The 24,423-nt window shown below is 42.6% G+C and overlaps 1 protein-coding gene across 8 annotated transcripts in view; it reads right to left on the bottom strand.

Moving 5' to 3' along the window:
- Window positions 1–24,423, bottom strand: part of RNF123 (ring finger protein 123) — a 169,456-nt gene that overhangs the window by 111,825 nt on the left and 33,208 nt on the right. For all 8 annotated transcript variants that reach the window (XR_008316317.1, XR_008316318.1, XR_008316319.1 and 5 more), the window contains 5 exons: window positions 22,078–22,195; window positions 21,743–21,842; window positions 20,906–20,967; window positions 3,746–3,817; window positions 1,757–1,877 (listed from right to left, as the gene is read on the bottom strand). Coding sequence is in view for 5 of the 8 variants with exons in the window: in XM_053296836.1 (XP_053152811.1) it covers window positions 1,757–1,877; window positions 3,746–3,817; window positions 20,906–20,967; window positions 21,743–21,842; window positions 22,078–22,195 (473 nt within the window). In the remaining 3 variants the exon portion in view is untranslated. The remainder of the gene's footprint in view (window positions 1–1,756; window positions 1,878–3,745; window positions 3,818–20,905; window positions 20,968–21,742; window positions 21,843–22,077; window positions 22,196–24,423) is intronic.

Below are 24,423 nucleotides of genomic sequence, written 5' to 3'. Positions count from 1 at the left end.
GACAATATCAGGCAACTTCTACAATTCTCTAATTTCCCATGTTTAAGTAAAGCAATAGGGTATTTGGCGGCACACAATTCCAGGAACAATATTATCCTTCTTCAGTACTAACAAATTTGGCTTTTGTCCTGGATTACTGACTATTTCAGTAAACCTGGTTAATGATTCATGTCTGGACATGGACAAAGCTAATACCATCTTCCTTGTCCAACTAGACTTCTTAGCAGTTTTTGTAATTGTAAATTACCTAATTATAGCTTTAGAACTGACTGCAAAACTTTGCTGGGATATTTGGATTAGCTTTACTCTGTATATAATCCCTTCAGCAGGGCTGCCAGCAAGGAAGAGGAAGAGGAGTATTCAGTTTTTGCTTAGGAGCTGTCATGCAATGACCTATTGCACTGGGTATTGTTTAATATCTATATGAAGCAATTGGGGAGATCATCTAGAGCAGAGATTCTCAACCTTGGGTCCCCAGATGTTATTGGACTTCAACTCCCATAATCCCCAAACAAAGTCCCCTGGGGCAGGGGATTATGGGAGTTGAAGTCCAATAACATCTGGAGACCCAATGCTGAGAACCCCTAATCTAGAGGATGGGGGGGTGGCATCATAATTGTGTGGATGACATCCTGCTCTATCTTTCCTTCGCCACTATCACAACAGTAGTCTTGGGTCTGAGCCAATGTTCAGCAGCTAAAGTCAAATAGATGAGAGCAAATCAGCTGAAACTGAATCCAGACAAGAATAAAGATATGATGGACAGTAATCCCTTTAATAAGTAGTAGTGTGAATTGATAATAGTTAAACATCTTTGTTCTCTATGTGCGTGCTGGGAGAGAGCTCCTAAAGCATGAGAGAGCTCCTAAAGTGTGGAGCCTTTGCTGAACCTTTAGTTGATAATATCGAGCAGATCATATCGAGTAGATTATATCTACCAAATATTATCTGGTTTATAAACTGCATCCTTTCATTGATAGTTTCAGAATCTAGATTCCCTCTGCCTCTATGAGTGAGTGTTACATATGAGTGAGGGAAGGGAAAGCATCAGCTTTGATACAAAGTATAGTTCATTGGGGTGGGGAGCAGTGTACCATCTAAGCCTAAAGGCATGTTGCGCAGCGGCATAGCAAGGTTGGAGGGGGCCCAGAGACAAGATTTTAAAATGGGCCCCTCGCGGTTATACACACACAAACACACTTCACAATAGATCGTGCACTCACACTCACATCCCCATTATAAATACGGTGAATATCTAGTTCACATTGAATCTAGTTTTTTTACTCTCTGCTCCTGCCGATCTCCAAGAGACTCAACATAATTCATAGGGGGTGCAACATGGGCAGGTGGGGAATCATGTGATGTGCCTCTGGGGGGCCCCTCGAGGTAGTGGGGCCCCAAGACGACTGCCTCCCCTTGCCTAATAGTAGTTACGCCCCTGCGTGTGCGTAACATGCTCACATGTTTTTTGATGTCCACTCAGTTAATTTTAGATCCCGCTCAGGCTGAATCAGGAAGGCCCCACTCTGAATGCATGTGCGCACACACTGCCTTGATAGTGCCTCCCAGAACAAAACTGATTCCACAGATGGATTTAAAAAAATTAGAGAGTACACTGGTGCGGAGAATAAATCTTCTAGCTTGAGAGATGATGGATTTGGGTTTCAGGAGAGGTGAAAAAAGAATCACGTACAAAGACAGATATTCCTTTTTGTGCATCCTTGGAGATTATTTTTCTAATGTGAAGGCACCTTACCTTCACTGCTGAGCGCTGAAGGGTTCTTCACCTTGTGCTCATCCCAGTAATGTCTCAAGGCCGAGATGAGTCGATGCAGAAAACATACCATATACTCTGGAGGGCACAGCACAGTCAGATTCTAAGGACAAAAACAGCCATTAAAAGAGCCATGCTCAGCTTCTTTCCCCACAGACACGTGTGAGGCACATACCCTTGCTTATAGTGTTTCACAGACAGTGCAGAACATTTCCAGAAACTGACAGAGTCAATATCCATCATCAATTCTCACCTACTTCCCAACAAGAAAAAAGCTGCCTTTTTGTCCCTCTTTTATGCAGGCAGGCAGCTTCCCTCCAAAGCGCAATAGCACTGTGAATCAAGGAGATGCTGGGTCAACTAGGTGGCCTCAAGGCATGTTAGCAACCAAGTGTCAGTAAACACACTCCCCTCCTTGCCAAAAAAAGACTGACTTTAAATAATGGAACACTGCAGGTCAGGAAAGAACAAAAGTACATAGGACCTTAAGACAATTTTGTCAGCTCAACCTTCAGAGTCACTGAGAGACCTTTAAGCCAAGGTGTGTGTGCTCTGCTGTGAAAGGTTCTGCAACAACACCCCTAATTCTCTAACCTTCACACAGGCATGCAAAATATATATTTTTAATGCATCTTTGCATTCATTGCATATAACGTATTCTCTCTCTGCTGGCAATGGGGATGGGCAATGCAATTTGCAGGGTGATGAAGTTCTGCCCCCTGACCACTGGAAATCCTGCCCATCTACTCTTTCCTGCTTAATATTAAGGTTTCTGAAGATGTCACCACATTTTGCACTGGGCTGCTCAATTTTGAACCCAAGCATACAAAAGGAATCTTGGGGATTTCACTCCTGAAACAAAGACTCCTGCTGAATAAACTGCTATCCATGTAGGCCTTCCTTCCTTCCTCACCAATACTACTTTTCATAGAGTTTGTCCGACCTTGGAAATGTTTTAGATTATTATTTTTTAACCTGTAGCAGAAAATAATAGCTATAAAGGACACAAACTAGCTTGCGGTCCATCCATATAGAATAAGGTCACACCAGTGGCAAAGGGAGGCCAGCGGTGGACCCGGTTCAGCCTGCTGCCAGTGGCCCTCCCCAGACATGCCCCCTATATCTGACGTCAGATGCGGGGGGGGGGGGTCACTTGCAAAAGAGGCACATGCCCCATTTGTGAGCAAATTCTAGCCAGCGCCGCATTCGCAGCGCTCCCGGGAGCAGCTCTCCCTGCTTTAAAAGTCAGGGAGACACATTCCCGGTCAGGCTGGGAAGCCGGCGCTGGCTAAGCTTCTCAAAAATGGAGCCGCATGGCTTAGCCAGCGCTAGCTTCCCAGCCTGGCCAGGAACGTGTCTCTCTGCCTTTTAAAGCAGGGAGAGCCGCTCCCAGCTATGCTGTGAACACGGCGCCAATCAGAATTTGCTTACAAACAGGGCATGTGCATGTGCGAGCGAAACCACACCCCCTATGTCAGACATCAGATGCAGCGAGCATGGCTGGGGCACCAGTCACAGCCCCTGAGTGTGGGGGCCTTTGAACCTGTTCGCAGAATGGTGGCTCCACCCCAGGTCACACAAATTCAGAATTTCAAGGTCCCATGAATTCCAGCATAAACTGTGTACTTGCTAAGAACATGTTACAGGCTACATTGGTTGATAAATATATTATATTATTATTAATTACATTTTAATCCCAGTCTTCCTTCAAGGAGCTCAGAGCAATGTATATAGTTCCCCCCACACCCTGCCTTACACTTTATTCTCACAATAAACTTCTGAGGTAAGGTTAGGCTGAGAAATAGTAATTTGTCCGCATCACTCAGTGAGCATTTATGTCTGAGTGAAGATTTCAGTCCAGGTCCCAAACTCTAACCACTAAACCATGCTGCTTTCAGATGTATAAGTAAATCCTTTGTTTAGCAATACAAAGAGAGCATCCTCAGATCTTCCAAAAAGTTCTTAACTTACCCCTCGGTTACTTGCATTTTCCTGAAGAAACTTGCGGAACTTGTTTAGAAAGATGTATCTGGAAGCTCCTCCCTGGAAAAAAGCAGTGTTTAAAGTCAGATGAGTTCTGTCAAGGAGAAAGAAAATCCCAAGTGACCGTGTTGAATCACCTACTCATTCAATGAGAGATTCACCCAAAGGCCCCTGAAGGCAAGTTCACACATGCATGTTCATTACTTGCAGTTCTGTTTTTCTTTAGCTAACCTGAAAATATTTTATATGCTGCTATTTTGTTTTGCTGTGCTGTTCAAAAGTTTTGTTAGTTTTTAAATAATTTGGTCTCTGTTTTTGAATAATAATACAAGTGTGGAACTGCAACAAAACATTGCACTATATCCCTGGCACATGCGTTACTCGAGCCTGTGAAAAATCAAAAGTTAGCAACCAAGTCAGGAATCCCTACTGTCTGACTTAGAACAGAACAACAGCTGTGCTGGATCAGGCCTAAAGCCCATCTAGTCCAGCATCCTGTTTTGCACAGTGGCCCACCCATTTGAAGCCTACTCTGGGAAGAAGAGGGACCACCTGAGGAGGTAGCAAGCTTTTCTAAAATAAATAAACAAACAAACAAATAAAGTTTCTTCACAAACTTCACATGGAAATTTTATTTTTTCTGTTTTCTAGGATATTTTTGTGGGGAGAAGGGGTATGGGTGCTCAGTTCCAGCTGTTTATGAAAAACAGTTATGAAGTTCCAAGAGTTAATGGCTGGTGAAAGATCAGTTTAATGTTTTCATCAATATTTGCTGAGGTCGTAGAAAGGTAGGATGGGCACAAATGGATTGGGGCAGCTGAAGGGGGGGCACGGTTCTGTTAAAAAGCAGGCAAGGAGCTCCTTACCTGCTGATCTCCACCCCACCACTGTTCCAGCGGCCGTGCCCACTCTCCGAAATGCCACATGTGGCTGCAACGCTGTTTCCTGCAGCTCTACACAGCATGGGCACGCACATGGCTGGCATGCATGTGCAGAGGCTGCAGGGAATAGTGCCACAGTCGTGCATGGTATTTTGGAGAATGGGCACCACTGCCAAAACAGTGGCAGGGCATGGACCCACAGGTAAGGAGCTTCTTACCTGCTTTTTAAGGGAATTGCTCCCCGCCGAGCTGGTCTAAATACTGGCACCCAAGCCGGTTCAGTGCTTCCCAGAGGAGGTGCCAAACCGGCTTGTGCACATCCCTATAGATAGGGAAAGGGATTATGGAATAGGTTATATCTAACAGTGAACGTTTAGTTTATTGTGTGACTGGGTGTATGCATGCACATATAAAACTATGAGCAGATTAAAAGATTTAATGTGGAACATCCCCCTCTGCTCCTCAAGAGAGTTCACACGCATATGGTCAATTTTATGTTATGGGAGTGTGTGTGTGCTTAACCCCACACACATTAAGAGCTTAAATGTGTCAAACCCCTTCCCCCTTATAAATACAAAGCTGTGAAATGGCAGGTAAGAAAACTAAAGAGCTTTAGACACCTTTCTCCCTCAGAAGCAGAAGGGGTTGTGACTATCTTGAAGGAGTATTCTTCAAGCTGAGAAATTCCCCACTCTCTGTTAAAGCTTTCCTTCCCCTCCCCTTCACCACTACAATCCATTAGCCCTGCCTGCCTTCTTGTCAAGTGCCATCTGAGTCCATGAACATTCTGCTCCATTGAGTCATACTGGGACAGTTTTGGGTGGGTTTGGGTTTTGTTTATTTTCCCCTTTAGGGAGGCGGGCATACTGAAATTGGAAACCACAGCCTGGCTCCTAAGGATATTTTATTGGCTTAAACTTCATCTGCATCCGTTAGGGCTAATTCCAAAGCTTCTTGTGGCTGAGCCTCAGGCATCTTGGTCTAACAAAACGATAGATAAACTTTGCCAATGCGGCCTATCACCCACTCTGTTATTAGAGAGCAGTGAGAACACAGCCCGCAGTCTAGTACGACAGAGATTGGTCGATATAGACATTCAGGAAGAGAAGGCTTGTTTACCATCTTTTTATAAACAAGTATATGCTAAGACGGATCTTGCTCCAGCAACGTATTTATGATCACTTTGAGTAAATTCAGATGGGCCTTCTCCAGGGCTAGGATCAATGCTTTCCCATCTGCAATACTGTATGGGAAATATTTGAAGCTATTATATGAAGAACGGAAATGCCCCTGTGGAGAGGCGATCGAAACCATGGCCCACATACTTGTAAAGTGTTCAATATACCAAAACTTGAGATCTCAATTAATCAGCCCACTGTTAAATGATACGAGGGGACAACCGGAGGATCTTGTTGTAGCATATTTATTAGCAGATAAAGATGCAACTATTTCATATGTTGAGCTAAATTCTGTTATGTGGTCACCAGATTAAGAACTTCAAAAGACTAGAATACAGCTTTGGGTTCCTTACTGTTAATTTTAAATTATGCCTATACACTTAAGCCTTTCCAATGCTGTTATTTTATTTTATTTTTACGTGTAATTATTATTAATCAAAAGCTGCTAGTCATCTATGTGTAACTGACTTTCTATTAATATTTTTCCTTTTAACTATGTAAAGATTTTTATTTCTTTTTTTGGTCAAAGACGGTAAATAAAGTATGATGATACTTTTTCCCTTTAGTGTCCTCCCGCCCCGCTTCAGATTTTTGTGAAACCAACCTATCTGTAGATTATTCTGAATCTGTCAGTACCTCCCTCTCACTCACAGTTTCTTCGGTTATGCAACCATAAAGATCATAACATTTCAATCTCTTTTGGAAATAAGATATAAGTTACGGATTTTAATTGGAGGTTTTGCTTGTGTGTTAAGTTGTTTTTATTGCTTTTTTATTTTATTGTAGATGCCCTGAGGGCCCATGTTGGTGGGATATAAATCAAATAAAGTAATAAATAGCTGTTACATCAAGTGACAAGTTGTATGTGTAAGCAGCCATCACAGATAAAGTGCCCTCAGACGGAGCTTTTATATTTACCAACATCAGGCCCAACCTGATCTTTTTCCACGGAGTTAGTCCACACAATCAGTTGCAAATCATTTAGTTATGAGATAATGCAGTCTACTGGAAATGTACATGAAATCAGTCCCAAGGCAACTTATACAGCACATAGTCTTAGTGTGGTCTACCTGACCAGAGAAATTAAATTCTGGGAGAATGTCTTACTAGTCTCCATCCCTGGCTCTTAACAATCAAGGCCGTCACTTCTTAAAGGGAAAATATTTCATAGGCTTGAGATCCCTAACTAGAAAGTCTATTCATCATATGTACAGTTACACACTGCCATTTAGATGCCAATTGCACAAGACAGATTTTCTTACTTCTATTAAGAGCCATCTGATATCTAACAATTATGCCATCTAACATCATTTTCAGAAATTCCACTTATATTCTCAACAGTTCCCAGGAAACTTAATGAAATGCTAGCATGACTGACTTAATAAGGCATTGGAAGGAGCTGTTGAGCTCCTGTATCCAGCATATAATGTGGTGAGGTTTAATGTCTTATGCAGCGGGGAAGCTTAAAGGTGAATAGCATACTCTGGGGTAAAAAGCAGACCCTAGAGTTACCTACATACTAAACAAAGAGCTTAGCTAAAAGATATCCAAGCAGAGACAAATGTTTCTCTCAAACCATATGTATTAAACAGTATGTTTATGGTATGCTAGACAAATCTAACAAATTGAATGTAGGTTCTACAAACACAGCTTGCCTCTTTCTCAAAATTCCCAAATCAAGGGGTTGAACAGAACCAAATTCCCCCTGTCTCAGACAGTGAAGCTATTCTCACGAGCAGTGAAAACTGGACTAGGGAAGCCCAGCCCAGTTTTCGCTGCACGTGAGAACTGCCAGGAGCCATGCGGCAGCAAGCCCTCTTAAGTAGCCCACTGCTTAACCCAGATTTTGGGTGCAAACATGCCCCAAAACTGGGCTAAGTGATCATGTTTCTGCAAGTAGCCGCAGCGGGCACACTCGGAGGGGGAGGGGGCTCCCAGTAATGCACCACACACTCACGCAGTGCATTATTGGGGCTCTGGGGGGCAGGGCGCCGCATGGTGGCACTTCCCCGCACCCGACCACTGGAGCACGCAAGCAAGGTGCAGGAGCGCCGCAGGGAAGCCGCTGCTCATCTGGGCAGGCGATCCACCCACCCAGAGACAAGGTTAACCCTCCTTCCCCATCGTCAGCCCCAAAGCACTTCTAACTGATCGTAAGATGAGCTTGAGTGATTAAAATTCCAATCAAAAAGGTCACTGTGACCCTGCACCAGACCTTTCAGGAGTCACTGGCCAGAAAAAAGCAGGCGGAATACAAAGTGGCTGCAGGATTAGGCCCTCAGTAGCCAATCCAGTAAAGAACACAACCAGAGCCTGATAAGACCTTTTCAAGCCCTAAACAGGCACAAGTGAAGAGAGAGAGATGGAAGAGGAACTCAAGAGTTCTCAAGACCAAATATGTGGGCAGAGAGGAGCAGAAGGAGGATGGAGAAAAAGGACTGGATGTGGAGGCCATGGAACATGCCCTAAAAATGAGCAGAGAGAGACTGCCAAGATTCCAGGCTGAATGGTCAAAGTATCCAGAGAGACAGAAGGAGTTCCCTGTGAAGGAAACAAGGTTTTCCCCATCAAGTAAGACCCTCTGTGAGGGGGATTAGAAAAAACAGGTTATTCACAACTGGGTCTTCTGTGCCTGTGCAGTAAGCCACGGAAGAATCTTTAGCTCCGTTTAGGCGCACCAGCCCTTTAAGGCATAGTGATATCGGAGCCTTCAAAGGGTGCCTATAACCGGCAGTATAGCGCCTTCCTCTTCAGTTCCTGAAACGGCCGCTGTGAAGAGTCTGACAACATCCAGAGGTGGCGAGGTTGTATAGAGATATGGATGTAGGTGTCTTTCAGGTCTAAAGACGCAAATCATTCCTCTCCCACAATAGTGGCAAAATTGACTGTAGAGAAATCATTTGAAATTTGGAGGTCTTGACAAATTTGTTCAGTTCTCTCAAATCCAGTATGTGGCGAAGTCCATCATCATGCCTAGAGACCTGGAAGTATCTGGAATAGAACCCAGTGTTTGACGCTGGTGGAAAGGGTGCCTGGAATATTGTCTAGAGCCACCATGGTAACCCCCTCTATTTTGGGAGGACCGAGGCTTGTATCTCTGCTTGAATGTTGGACGATACCTTTGATTATAAGATGAAGACGACTGAGACTGTAGCAAGACTTCTTTAATTTCTCCATCATGTTGTCTCCATCATGTCATCTGTCGTCTGAGAATAACCCCTTTCCATCAAACGTAAGATTCTCTATTTTTCCTTCATGCCCGGTTCCAGTGGTGTAGATTGGAGCCAGTCATGGCGGACAAGTACAATAAATTCTGCCAGCACTTTCGATTCCGTCTCAGTCAGATGTTTGGCTGTACTTAGTTGTTGCCTTGTGAGATTTGCCGATTTTGAGAGTAGAGAGGAACTTGCCTTTAAAGGGGTCAGGTAGCATGTTCGCATCGTCCTTCAAGTTGTCCCAAAGTGATTGCTGATATCTGGCCATACAGGCCAGGTAATTCACCACTTTGAGCAAAAGGCACCCTGAAGAATAGAACCTCCACACCACGGAGTCCAGTTTATGGCCCTCCTTGTCATAATTTTTCCTTGTGGATTTGGAGTGTAGTGCGCAATCCACTACAAGTAAGTTGGGCGCTGGATGTTTAAAAAGGAAAGGACAAGAGGTCTCCTGGATCTGATACAGGTTTTCAAATTTTTTGCATGGCAAGGTAGAGGTGACCGGAGCAAACCAAGCAGTCTTAGCAGCCGCCACCAGGGGCGGTAGCATTGGCAGAGCAGTGGGATGTGCCACAGATGTAGAGGCTAGGTAACTGTACATGGGATCCGTGACCATAACCTACGGTGAGGGCATTTCCAGGCCCAAGGCCCTAGCCATTTATTGAACCTGCATCCAACAGAATTTGGGTTTCCTCGGAAGGGGAATCCAATGGCCGGTTGCCCACATTTTCATCTGGTGACGTCTCTAGGTGCCCCTCAGACACATCAGACTTAGGGTCCTGTGGCAGAGGCACCACAGGAGCAGGTTTCAAGGGGAAAGATGGTGAAGCCAGCTCAGGCAGAGTAAACTGGATGAGGGAACATCAGTAGAAAAGGAGGCACAAGACGAGTAGGAATTGAGGGTGGTTCTGGAGCAGGTACTGGCAATACTGGTGTGGGTGGAGGGGCTCTGGGCAATGGAGGGCCTCGAAAGCATGGGTGGCACAGCAGGTACTTTGAAAGGATCCACGGGGGGGGGAGGGGAGAGACCCAGTGGGTCCGATACAACCACTTTAAGATGCATGGTCTTCCAAAGTTTGTATTCCTCAAAGTCATAAAGGTAGGGCTGGGGAGTTATATAAGGAGTGGGCATGGAAACGCTCCCTGAGCCTGAGAGGAGGTGAGTCAAAAGCCCCTGGGGAGCTATTTAGTCCAGAGGGTCTTGTGGAGAATGGGAAGCTGAAAAATGGTAACACTCCCTCCAAGGCACAGCTGGCGGATACTGCAGCGTAGAAGTGGACAAACCATTCATTTGTCCCATCTTTGGTATTGGCCTTGGGGACTCACACTCTTCAGTGTCAAGGCCCTGTAACAGAGTGAAGCCTTTAAAAGTGGATCCTGAGAGAGCTGAGTTTGCTGTACCCAAAAGGTACAACTTCCAGCTTCCGACGGAGCAAGCTTTGGACAACCGGTGAGTCGAGTGAAGGTGTCACTGGGTACTCGGGTTAACAATGGGATGGCGACTGCATCGGTGTTGGTATCTGGAAGATCACAATGGGAGAAGCCGGCGTCGAGTGAATTGGAGATAGGCAATGAAAATCTGTAGTCTCTCTCAGTATCGACTCCGCAACGGGCACCGATGGCATTGGAATCGAGTAATAAGTTGGTGTCTATGAAGGATGTGGCATCGGTGTCAATGATGCCGCCTGCTTCGATACCGAGAGTAAAGTAGTTGGTGTAAGTGGGGTCCACATTCAGTGTGCCAGAGCCGACAGTCAGGTCCCTTTCGATGAAGGGAAAGCGGAACTTAGGTATCCCGATGCTGGTGCACTTGATGACGGAGGTCAAGGGGGAAACCAAGTGGGTGGCTGAGCCAATGTCAGAGAGGGCATCTTCGCTGGCATCATGATTGATATCTTTGGCACCGAGCCCTACGCAGAGGTTGCTGCACCCCAAGTTGGTCTTGCCTCCGTTGATGCCCTGGAGGAAATATGCTTTTCCTTCTTCTTGTGGGGCTCATCAGATGAGGAATGGGACGATCATGCCTATGTTTATGTCATTCACGTCCTCTTTCCATGGGTTTTTAACAAGAGGAAGCCGAGGCCGAAGGAATGTTTGCTGATGATGCCAGCGTCGAGATCAACATTGAAGGTGCCAACTTGCTAGGTGCCCTGGTTTTAGGCGGCGATGGTGAGCTTGGCCTTGGCATTCCCGGGCAAAGAATGCTTTCATACAGAGAAGCCTTCAAACAAAGTTCCCAACTTAGTCACGTCTTCTTTTTAAAAGAGAGACACACCTTACAGGCACTAGTGTTGTAGGAATCCCCCAAACAAATTAGACAGTCTGTGCGGCCATCCAAGGAAGACATAGTGCCTTTACAAGTTGTACATCGCTTAAAACCTTTTCGGGTAGACACAGCTAAATCCAAGAACGGCCCAAGTCAGTCAAAATCAGAGGTAAAATGCCAAAAGAGAAGGCAGGATCAAGCCCGAAACAGAAACAGTCCGAGATCAGACAGAGTAGATAGAACAGTCCAAGTAATAGCCAAAAGAGTAGTCAAGAAACAATCTGAGTCAAAGAAACAAATATCAAGTAAAAAGTCCCTAAATCTCTCACAGGGAAACAGGAGCAGACCCTTCCCACGGCAGTGCAAGCAGCAGACAAGAAGGAACGGAAGAGGGAAGCGCTATACTGCAGGTTATAGGCACCCTTTGAAGGCTCCGATATCACTATGTGTTAAAGGGCTGGTGTGCCTAAACAGAGCTTCTTCCGTGGCTTACTGTGCAGGCGCAGAAGACCCAATTGTGAGGGACCATGAATCCCTACAGAGATCATAGGAACAAGGGGGGATTAGAAACATAGGCAGCTGTCATAAACTGAATCAGACCATTGGTCCAGCTAGCTCAGTATTGCCTACCCAGACTGGTAGTAATTTCTCCGAGATTTCAGGCAGGAGTCTCTCCCAGCTCTATCTTGAGATGCCAGGGAGGGAACTTGGAACCTTCTGCATGCAAGCAGGCAGGTTCTCTTCCCAGAACAGCCCCATCCTCTAAGGGGAATATCTTACAGTGCTCACACAAGTAGTCTCCCATCCAAATGCAAGCCAGGGTGGACCCTGCTTAGCAAAGGGGATTGAAGACCCAGGGGGCAAGAAAGAAAGGAAAATACCTGTGTGTGTTTTTAAAAAGGATAATTTCAAGTCTATTGCTTGAAGACCCAATAAAGCATATTTTAGTGTTAGTCTGTTTTCCTTTGGTACAAAATGTTACACACCAGCTACCCAGGGTCCTTTGATGTGGAACTCCCTCCTTGAGAAGATAACAAAGTTATAATTACAAAAGAAGGAATGGTGGATAGTTTCCGCTACGCTGCAAGGAAGCCTATGTGACAGTAAAGATATGGAGCATAAGGAATGTGGTTTTAAAATGGCCAAAACCAAAGTCCATTCTTATGAAGGTCCTTCTACGCAGGAACAAATCCTAGGGACAGTGAAGAATCAGGATAAAACCAGGGATCCTCAACGTTGGGCCCCCAGATGTTCTTGGACTTCAACTCCCATAATCCCCAGCCAAAGGCCACTGAGCCTGGGGATTATGGGAGTTGAAGTCCAAGAACATCTGGGGCCCAACGTTGAGGATCCCTGGGTTAAACTGTAGATACATGAGCAACATGCAGGATAAAACCGCAAGCTAACCAAAGAATCGTGCCAGAGGAAGATAACACTACAAGGCTTGCTTGACATTTTATTTATTTATTTGACACATTTATATACCACCCTATATAAAATCTCAGGGCGGTTTAGCGGTTTGCTCTGGTTATGCGTGAACCTAGTCACAGTGAAAAGTTTCACTGCCTTTTGACCTTCTGTAAGAGTGAATGGAGACTTTCCCCTACAAAAATTTGTCTGGAGCACAGTCCAAATCAGTGCAGGGATCAAAAGAGCTCAATGAGCAGACAACAATCTGAAAGCTTATTGAGCAACTTTAGCTCTTGACTTAATCAGCTCCCCATCTCTTGGATAAGGACAGATTCAAGACAGGACTACTGGCGTCTTGCACCATCTTCCTGCAACTGAGGCTCGTTCTTCACCCTTTGGTATGAAAAAGCTGGCTACTTTAGTAGCTCCAGGAGTGCTACATGAAGCCCATGGACAAGATCAAACACGGTATATTTAGTTGTTGATCCTTATTTATTTTAAATTAGTGTTTATCCCATCAAATTACAATGACAGATAGGTTTCATATTATGGACTAGGGATGTGCACAAATCGATTTTTTTGATTTGATTTGTGCTCAAAACAAATCACCCCGATTTGTTTTGTATCCAAATCTACCCCCTCCAAATCACCCAGATTCGATTTGTATTTGCTTTGATTCAATTTGGATTCAGAATGATTCAGACCACTTAACTAGGTCCTAGGGGCACCAAATCTGGGTGGTGGGTAGGTCCCCATGGGTGCCACCTACTACTCAAATTTCAAGGCAGTGGGACACTTGGTTGATTTTCGATGATTTTGTTTAGTTTTTACTGATTTTGAACATTTCTGCCATAGGGAACAATGGGGGTTCAAGATTGCCATATCCTAACCCTAACACACATCCCCAGCTTTCATTTTTTTTAAAAAAAAAGCTAAGCTCTATGCCTTGTAGAAGAGTTATGGAGCAAAATGTGCAGTCATTATTTTTCAAGTGTTTGGATTCTTTCGTGTATAACAACATTTCCTCATAATGAATCCCTATGAGGATTCATTGCACACCTTCATTTCTTCTGTTCATTTTGACTGTCACTGGACGGTGCCAACTGTCAACTGCCATGTGCCAACTAACCCCCCCCTCCCGCAAGGCAGTGGGGTACTCATTTTAATTTTTAGGAATATTGAAATGTTTAGATCTTTGGTGTATAATAACTTTTCCTCATAATGAATCCCTATGAGGATTATATGCCTTTGTTTCTTCTGTTCATTTTGACTATCATTAGACAGTGCCAACTGTCAACTGCCATGTGTCAACTACATCCTCCCCCAACCACACACACACACTAGGGCACTGAGTTTATTTTTTTTAGGGATTTTTGAAGTGTTTAGATTCTTTGGTGTCCTCATTACACACCTTCATTTCTTCTGTTCATTTTGACCCCACTGCTCTGTAGGTTGGGGTGGGGAATTGGTGGGGAATTAGTGACATCCCATGTTCCAGCTACCCTGCAACCCACTGGGTACTTAGTTTATATTTTAGGAATTTTTGAGGTGTTTAGACTCTTTGGTGTGTAATGAATCCTCATAGAGATTCATTATGAGAAAGTTTATTAGACACTTGAGAGCCTAAACACTTGAAAAAAATCCTAGAACATAAACTGAGTAGTAACCCACTGCCTTGCAGGTGGGAGTGGGGTGTAGTTGGCACATGAAAGTTGACACTTGGCACTGTCGAAAAGACAGTCAAAATCAATAGAAGAAATGAAGATGTGTAATGAATACTCATAGGGATTTATTAAGGGAAAGCTATTATACACCAAAGAATCCAAACACTTGAAAAATAGTGAGCACACATTTTGCTCCATAGCTCCACTTCTACAAGGGCTAGAACTTAGCTTGTTTTTTTAAATAAAAGCTGGGAATCTGGGGGAATTAATAGGAGGAATCCGAATCTTGAATCGATTCGAATCAAATCAGGCATGATTCAATTTGTACCCGAATCTAGCCAATGGACCACAGGGGTGATTTATTTTGTCTACAAATCACCCAAATCAGCTAGATTTGGGTACAAATTGATTTGTACCCAAATCAATTTGCACATCCCTATTATGGACTTAAAATGACACATTTATGCATAGGTTCAATTAAATAAATAATCAATAATAAACTGGTTCAATTAAACAACCAGTTTTGAACATAAAGAATAAAATAAAACCAGCTGGCTTCTGCAAATGAACACTCACTATGTAATTTAGAGCATTAGAGTTATGCATTGGGTCCTTGCCCTCTTCTATATATTTCCAGGAGGGTTCCCAACTGGCATAGAATAATGTACTTAGGTTTTGATTGGTATCTTTTTTCAGTAGGAAAGAAATTTGATCCATAACCATTCTAGTCCATATATTTTTTTAACCATGCTCTAATCAAAATGTGCCCTTTTTTTCCCCTTCCATTGTGAAGCAATGACAAATTTCGTTGAAAAGTTAGAAGTTCTTTGTTCGAAGTGGTGGATTGATACTTTAACAGTAAGTCTAATGAATAATTGGGCTTAAGCCCAGTTCTATGTTTACTATTGCTTTAATGTCTTTATGTACACATAGCCAAAATTTATATATAAATGGAAAAGACCACAATTGGAGATAGAACGAGTCTTTTTTTCCTGCAGCCTTTCCAACACAAGTGGAACAGGTCTGGATTTGTCACAGCTAAGTTTCAATGGTTAAGTTGTCATCTGGTTAATATTTTATTAATTTCCTCTTTGATATTTAAAGAAGAAAGCATTGAGTAGGACTTCCAGATAATCTCCCATTGATTGTCAGTGATATCTTGGTCCAAAGTCTTGTGCCCATCTCTTTTTATATAATAAGGTGCAATTCCATTTCTCATTTAGTAATACATCATATATTTGAGATAGTAGCCCTTTATTATATGCGGTGATGTCCATTATTTTTTCAAAAACGTTTTAGATCGAGTAAGATTTTATTATGGGTATTATATGAGTTATTTGAATATATTCATACGAAGGGCTATCTTTTGTTTTAGCAATCAGCTCTTGTTTTGAGATTATTTTGTTTCCCTTAACTAAATTATATAACTTTATAAGTTCATGTTTTCGCCAGTATTGGAGTGATTTAACTTCCACTCCAGGTTTAAAAAATGGTTGACCATGAATCACAGTTATAGGTAATGGGGATGGAGCTAATATATGATGCCATTTGTCTCAGATTAGTATAGTAGTTAATAACTATGGATAGTCTTTGCATGTTGATGGTCTGCTTTTCCAGCATTGTCATAAAATTTCTTCAATGTTGTATGGGTAGCAAAACTGATTATCCAGGTTCGCCCATGTTTGGTCGTCATGAGATAATATAAGTTTAAGTAAGCCCATAAGTATCGTGGAGTCCTAGTATAGTTGTAAATCTGGATATTTTAAACCTCTATTATTTGCTTGCTGTATAACTTTAGATACACATGTCCTGTATCTGCTGCCATTGCAAAATCTGGACTTTAGAAATAGGTCATGAAATCATGGTGGGGGGCGGGGGGAAGAGATTTTTGTAAGATTGTCATTTTCATTAGATGAATTTGTTGTAACCATGATAATTGTAGAGAATTCCAGTTATGAAGATGTTCAATTCTTTGAAAAAGTGGTATGTGATTAATCTCAATAAGTGATGTATCTTTAGTAGGGATCCAAATTCCTAATGACTTCCTCTTTTCTTTTGCCCATTTGAATTGTATCTTATGTGGTAGATATAATAGATTTCCTTCCACTGAAGTATTAAAATTAGCAGTTATGATTTATTGATGTTGGTGCTAAAACCTGATGCCTTCCTGAAGTCTTCTAAGAAGTTTTTTATACTCAAGATTGCTTGGTTGTAGTTGGTCAGGTACAGAGTGATGTCATCTGCATATAGACTAATCTTATGCTCTATGCCCTTAGTTTGAGTTCCTTTAATTTTCACTGATGATCTTGCTGCGTTTTGCCACAGGTTCGATGGGAAGGGCAAAAAGAAGTGCAGATAGTGGGCAGCCTTGTCTTAATTCCCCTCTGAATTTTGAAGTCTTCTGAATATAGACCATTAGCCAACACCTTGGCTGTCAGGATCACATAAAGAATATTATTTTCTAAAATTTTGGTCCAAATTCAAGTTTGTCCAGTAGGGGTTGTAGGTAATTAGCTTCTACGGTAGCTTATCAAAAGCTTGTTCAGCATCCAAAGCCAATACAGTGAGAATAATTTTATTCTTTTGAGCCTAGTGTATAATATTAAGGGTTCTTCTTGTGTTATCTGCTATATTTCTCTTAGGAATAAATCCAGATTGGTCAGGTTGTATGTAATGAACAATTAAGTAGTTTGGTTTTTTAGCTAATATTGCTGAGAATAGTTTGGCAGCTTGACTTAGCAGCAATATTGGTCTATAAGATCCAGGATTTATAAAGGTCCTTATCTAGCTTGGGGATTACCACTATATGGGCTTCTTTACAGGCTAGTGAGATTTTGCCACTGTTTAAAGGATCATTAAATAATATAATATAGTAAGAGGTTTGGTGAGTTTGTTTTTAAATGTTTTGTAAAATTCAATTGGGAAGCCATCCAGTCCAGGACATTTGCCCAGGTTTGGGTTTTTTTACATTTTGTATCCCGCTTTTCCTCCAAGGAGCCCAGAGCAGTGTACTACATACTTAAGTTTCTCCTCACAAAAACCCTGTGAAGTAGGTTAGGCTGAGAGAGAAGTGACTGGCCCAGAGTCACCCAGCAAGTATCATGGCTGGATGGGGATTTGAACTCGGGTCTCTCCGGTCCTAGTCCAGCACTCTAACCACTACACCACGCTGGCTCCAGTAGATGCTGTTTAGTAGCTTGCACAATTTCTGTTCCTGAAATAGAATCTTCCATTATTTTAGCATGTGAAGATATTATTTTAGTTTGAAGATGCATATTTACAAATTCAAGAATATTGTCTGGTTGCAGAGATTCCAAGGTATATAGATTTTCATAAAATTGTTAATTCATCCAAGATTGTTGAAACTTCTCAAATGGAGCCACACAGCTCCATTTTTGAGAAGTTGCAGCCAACACTGGGCTCTCAGGCTGACCAGGAATGCCTCTCCCTGCCTTTGCAAGCAGGGAGGAGCCATCCTGGCCACGCTGCAAATGCAGGGCTGGCAGGATTTTACTTACAAACGGAGTGCACGGCCCCATTTATGAACATGGCCATGCCCCCTACATCTGCCGTCAGACGCAGGGGTGTGGCTGGGGCATGAGATGTGGCCCAGGTTCTTTGAAGAAGAAAAAACCCTGCATAATGGTGGCTCCACCCCTGGACCCACAGAAATATATTTAAGGAGGTTCATATGACTCAATTGCTTGCTATTAGTTATTTTTCATAATATAACCCCCTTTTCTTTCTTCTAGTAGTCGAATATCAAAAAAATGTTCAAAGGATATATTTGAGTTCACGTATATTTGTTTCATTTTTTTTCTGGTACTGTTTTGATGGAGACTGCAGATTTCAATGTTGCATCTCATTGGGATTCAGTATGGAGAAAGTGAAGGATGGTGGCAGTTACTGCTTTTTCCATTTTAGGTTCTTTTGTGGGAGTTCTTTTATTTCATCCTGCAGCTTCATCTGAAGGCCCAAAGAGGAAAGAAGGTCTATACAGGATTCTAAATCTTTGGCTGTAATCATTGTTCCATTTTAATGAATTTGAAGTGAGAAGGGGAAGCCCCATCTATAAGGAATATTTGCTAGGGGTGTGCAATTCGGGATTTCGGGTGATTCGGCTCGGACCCGAACCGAATCACCCCTGTTCTGTTTTGTGCCCGAATCTGGGTCACCCGAATCACCCTTGATTCGGTTCAGATTTGGATTTAACCCGAATCCGAATCGATTCGGGGGGGGAAAGGGGCCCAGGGGCAAAATTTTGGGGTGGGGTGGTATTGCCCAATGGGTAGAGTCTACCACCCCAATTTCAGGGGGATTGGGCAAAATCCTGATTTTTGGTGAATTTTTAAAGTTTTAGTGACTTTGGGGCAGTTCGGGGGCACAGCATGGGATCTGGGCAAAAGGAGTGGGGTGGGGTAGTAGTGCCTAATGGGTGCAGGCTACCACCCCAATTTCAGGGGGATTGGGCAAAGGGCTGATTTTTGGTAAATTTCTGAAAATTTCATGTCTTTGGGGCAGATTGGGGCATATTGGGGCAGAAAGTGGGGCCTGGGGCAGAATAGTGGGGTGGGGTGGTAGTGCCTAATGGGTGGAGGCTACCACCCCAATTTCAGGGGGTTTGGACAAAGGGCTGATTTTTTGAGAATTTTTGAAGTTTTAGTGACTTTGGGGCAGTTTGGGGGCAGAAAGTGGATCTGCCCCAAAATAGTGGGGTGGGGTGGTAGTGCCTAATGGGTGGAGGCTACCACCCCAATTTCAGGGGGATTGGGCAGAGGGCTGATTTTTTGAGAATTTTTGAAGTTTGGGTGTCTTTGGGGCAGATTGGGGGCAGAAAGTGGATCTGCCCCAAAGGAGTGGGGTGGGCTGGTAGATAGTGCCTAATGGGTGGAGGCTACCACCCATCCCCAATTTAAGAGTGATTGGGCAGAGGGGTGAATTATGGTGAATTTATTTGTATGAGGTTTGTCTTCATAAGGTGAAGTGTGCTAAACTGATTACTTCCTCATATTATTCATAGTAAAGGAAAGTGTGAAAAAGTGAGAGTGGGGTCATGAGAGTTGTTTAATTGAAAAAAACTCATTTGCTATGATAGAATGAGAATTCACACCCTAACCCACTCCTTTTGCCCAGATCCCATGCTATGCCCCCGAACTGCCCCAAAGTCACTAAAACTTTAAAAAATCGCCAAAAATCAACCGTGAATCGAATCACCCGAATTTTTCGTGCCCGAAATTCGGGTGATTCGGCTCGTGCCTGAAAAATATCGGGGGACATCGGGGGTGATTCGGTTCGGCCCCGAATCACCCGAAATTGTTCGTTTCGGGCACAGATCGTTCTGTGCCCAAAATTTTTTGCACATCCCTAATATTTGCCGCTATTAGTGCTTCTGTTGCACGGTGCATTGTTTTTCGTTTCAAGGTTTCTGGAGATAGTTCTGGAAAAACTTGTATAGGTTTATTCAAATATCGAAAGGATCCAAGTCTTCTGGCTTCTTGCAACTTTTTATTTTTTGTACACATATCCAGAAATCTTATAACTATGTCCCTTGGCAGTTGTGCTGCATTTATGAGTCAGGAACCCATTCAATATGCGTTTATTATAGTCAGGTAGAGTCCCTCTTCTAGTTGCAACTCTTTATTTAGCCTCATAAAGGAAATAATATCCGCACCTTCCACCTTCTCTTCAAAGCCTCTACATTGGATTGAATCAATTTTTGATTCGCTAGACTTTCAATGCGAGAAGGATATTCATCTTCATTTTTTTGCATTATTTGTATTTCAGTTTGTAAAGTTGTACTTATTTCCATAGCTGTTTCTGCTGTCTGGGCAGTATCGGAAGTTTTTTGCTCAAGTTCTCCCACTTTTTTCTGCAGAGGTTGCAGTAATGACTGCATTTGTGCTAGAATGTCTGATTTGAATGTATGCAACTCATTTAGCACGAGCTGAGTGTTATTTGTTTGTTGATTCGATGTCAACAGGAGGCTTGGAGCTTCCCCATCGGCCATTTCTTTGTTGTGTTGATGAGGATTAGAAGGGGGGCCAGCCAGCTGTGGAATGGAGAGGAAATCTTTAAGGACTTTTTTTTCTTTGGATCCTTGGGTGTTGCAACGCTTGATTTTCCAATTTTTGTGATAATAATGGGTAAATTAACACCTTTAAATGCTTCTATTTAGTCCTGGGCTGAGGAGCTCAAGACATAGGTGTCTGCCATGTATATGACACTACTCCTCCCGGATCCTAATTTATTGTGCTACTGTGTTTGATATATCACACTGAGTACAGTTTTTCAGCTGAGACTTCAGAATTTGAGAGCTACTGCAATCTCTATAGGAAGTTGAATGTAACATTAGCATACTGTGGTTTGGACTTCTTCACTATATTAAATATCAGGCTATTCACAATGAGTTCAGTATTGCATAACTATATGTTGCTTTCAGTTCGTGGTGAGATAAACACAGCATCTTAGAAAAGTTATGAATCACCAGATTCATAAAGCAAACTATTATTTACAAGTCATTTCAATTCCACTTACCCCTCCTCTGTCCTTGTTATTTAGAAGCAACTTCAATATCTGCACTTGGAGTTCTTCCACCACTGAGGACAAAGTAAAAAAAATAAAAATAGCCCATTGTATCAGAGAATGCAATACAAATAAACTGTCAATGATCTTACTCAAACCCTGCATAGAAATTCAGGAATAAATCAACCTAATTGTCACATGACTCTGTTTCATGTGACTGAAACACCAATGGCATCCCACCAATTAACTCAAAACAGTCTTTAGAATGACAGAAGACACAAATGTTATCTTTGAGTGAGTTAGCATTATTTATGGGGATAGGGGTACTAATGGCACTATTATATTTTCCTCTACATTGTGAAAAATACTACACAGAACGCTAATCAATATGGCTTCAAGCCATACTGTACAACAGGTCTATACAAAACATCTGCTCCAAATAGCCCAAGTGGGATATTCCGCATAACCCCACCTGGCACTATACAGAGGCTACCATTTCCACTGCTCATTGCCATGCACTGCTGAATTTTTCCCAACACCAGTGGGCCACCTTAAAGAGCAAGGGAACCTGCCAAGTCACAGTGACATCTGAGAAGGTTCATGTTCCCCATGAACTTTCCCAGACTGGGGCTCGGCAGGCTTCATTTCTCTTTAAGGGGCCGCCCCTCCAATGCTGGGGAAAGCACAGTAAGTAGTGTGCACAGGTAAGTGGTGGAAACAGTTGCCTCCATACAGTGCCAGGGAGTGCTATGTGGAATATGCTGCTCCAAGTATTCAGAGCTGAAGCTTTGCACAGGCCTACTGCACAATGCCGAATAAATTCTGAATTTCACTATCCCATCCACATACCTTCAATGCGTTTCTTGAGCCGCTGGCAGCCTCTCTCATATGCTCGTCGCCTCAGTCTCTCCTCAGCACTTTCCTCCTTCACCTCTTTATTCTCTTTTCCCTATGTTTACAGGTGGGTATTAACAGAGCTGTTAGCAAAAGCTAAACGGGACAGACAGGCAGGGCTAAGGAACACTCATAAATACCAACACAACTGATCAGATTAAGGTATTATACTGATGGATATTTGCATAATTTATTATGTGTAGAGGACATCTAGACAGGGCAGGCACCACAGCAGTTATGCTAGCCAGACATTCCTTAAATCTACCAACAGAGAGTACTGTATTTCTGACCTCTTTATTAAAGCGGTTTGGCCACCAGGTGGTGGGAATGAGCTCCTGTAATCCGGCCTCCTCCACACGCAAGGGACTCTTGATATAAAAAAACACAACAGAGCGGAGCACATCAAATCTGTAACAAGTTAAGGTGATTCTAAGGAGGTTCACACAGATGCATCTGTTGGATCTGAGTTGCAAAGAGCAGTCCTGCAGTAAGTTAAAAATAATTGCACATATAGGATCTGGTAAACATCTCTATATTTCCCCAGAACAGGCCAACTCTACATGAGTTGCAGGGGAACAGCAGCAGATGGGAGGAAATGATCTTAGCGCATGCCTGTGGGCTTCTCAGGGGCATCTGGTGGGCCACTGTGTGAAACAGGATGCTGGACTAGATGGGCCTTGGACCTGATCCAGAAGGGCTATTCTTATGTTCTTATGACTGCACTATGCAGCAAGCCAAATATTTTGGGGAAATGAAGCAAGAGATGAAGAAGCTTTAGCAAATGTTTGCTGATTTTCAGCAGTGCTGAATCCAACTGATGGTACTAAAGCAATCGTCTATCCACTTCTCCCTGTGTAGTCCTAAATTACCCACCAGGACAGGAGTCACACCTTCCCAAGTGGTATGGTTCTGTAAACTGCCATAAGATTTTCTAATATGGCAGCATAAAAATTCAATCAAAAGTTATGAAAGGTACATGGGGCAGGTAAGGAAAGCAATAACATTTGCCAAGACAAAGATATTCCTAAACTATAGCCACATAGCAGGACTTTAATTTGGGTACGTAGGAGGACATGTACAGTGTCAAAAGATAGTGAAGAGTCCCATTGTATACCCTGGCCATTTCTGGAAAACTGATTCAACAGCATACTATCAAAGAATTTTGTGGTTAGTTTTGAATTTACAGGTGACTTGTGTATCAAAAACAACCCAAAAGATATTTCTTTGTCACCAGATGTTACTTCCTATTGATTAATGAGTTAAATTGTGAAGGCAGTTTCCAACACAGAAACCATCTAGGTTACCCAAGTCCATCTTGGAACTTATTTACAACAGTTACACATGTTTTTTCCCTAAAAGATTGGCCATCTACCTACAAATAGTCTTCATTTGTATGTGCCACTGACTGACTGATAGTTGGCTCTAATGCTATAGCATGAGCTACAGCTCTGCATCCTGATTAAGGATAGTGAGTCTTCTGCAAGTGACATAAGACAAACTTCTGCTTTTAATAATATACATTTGTATTCCACTCTTTCTCCAAGTACTTTTATCTCTATATAGCACTTACATTTAGCTATATAGCACTTTACATTTACATTATATGAACCCTATTAAAACAGATCAGGCTAAGAGTTAGCTGCCCAAAGTCATTCAGTGAATACACTGGCTGAGCAGGGATTTCTCGTCACCACACCACACTAAGCTTAATTAAAATAAGTGTAGTTTTAAGGGTACTTTTAGAAATGTCTCCCCCGCACTTTCACTATTGACTGCAATTCATGTTCTCTTCTAGCATCATATAATATTACATTCCTTATTTCAGCAAAATTTATTGACTTACTTATTTGATTTCTATTCCGCCCTTCCAAAAATGGATCAGGGAGGTTTACATTAAAATAACACTAAAATCAATTAACTGTTAAAATCGAAAAATGTAAAAACAACAAACTTAACAGGTCAAATTATTCCATGACTGAGCCTGATCATTTTATTATGCTATGAAAAAGTGTCCTATAATCTTTGATGGAAGTGCCAGGAGAAGTCAGAAAGCTAAGTGAGTTAGAGCTCAGTAATCAAGATAAAGATCTCTAATCTACAGTTACTACTTCCAGTCAGAATATAGTTCTGTTGGTCCAAAGTGACACGATATCTACATATCACGGCAGCAGCTGATTTAGTTCATTTTTGGGGCTATAGTAAAGCTGAAGTAACTAATCAATACTCTGCACTGCCAGTCACTCAAAGGGCAGGTATTCTCCAAAGACTCCCATATCCATGACCGAGTGCAAGACTGGTGTGTTTCCCTGATAATGAAGGAAATTGAGTCTGTATGTATGCAAAGCAAGGGAGATACAGCAATTAGTAAATGTGACCTCTCATGAACTCCACAGTGAGGTCAGAAACATTTCCCACTGCTCCAAATCCTCTCCCCCACCATATCTGTGCAGCTAACTTCAGAAGGGTACCGGAACTGCATTTGCAGGTATAAGTGAAGTGGAGCAAGATGGGTTAAGAGTATAAATCCAAGAGAAAGGATTTCCCTTCAAACACCAAATCAAAAGTCCACTGAAAAATGGCAGCAACCAGGGCCCTATGAAATGGATTTTCAGATAGCCTGATGTGTCCATGAGGAA

This window comes from Hemicordylus capensis, chromosome 2, assembly GCF_027244095.1.
Source record: "Hemicordylus capensis ecotype Gifberg chromosome 2, rHemCap1.1.pri, whole genome shotgun sequence".
Taxonomy (NCBI): Eukaryota; Metazoa; Chordata; class Lepidosauria; order Squamata; family Cordylidae; genus Hemicordylus; species Hemicordylus capensis.
Note: the sequence above shows the minus strand (reverse complement) of the source record. Positions and strands in the feature narration are given on the sequence as shown.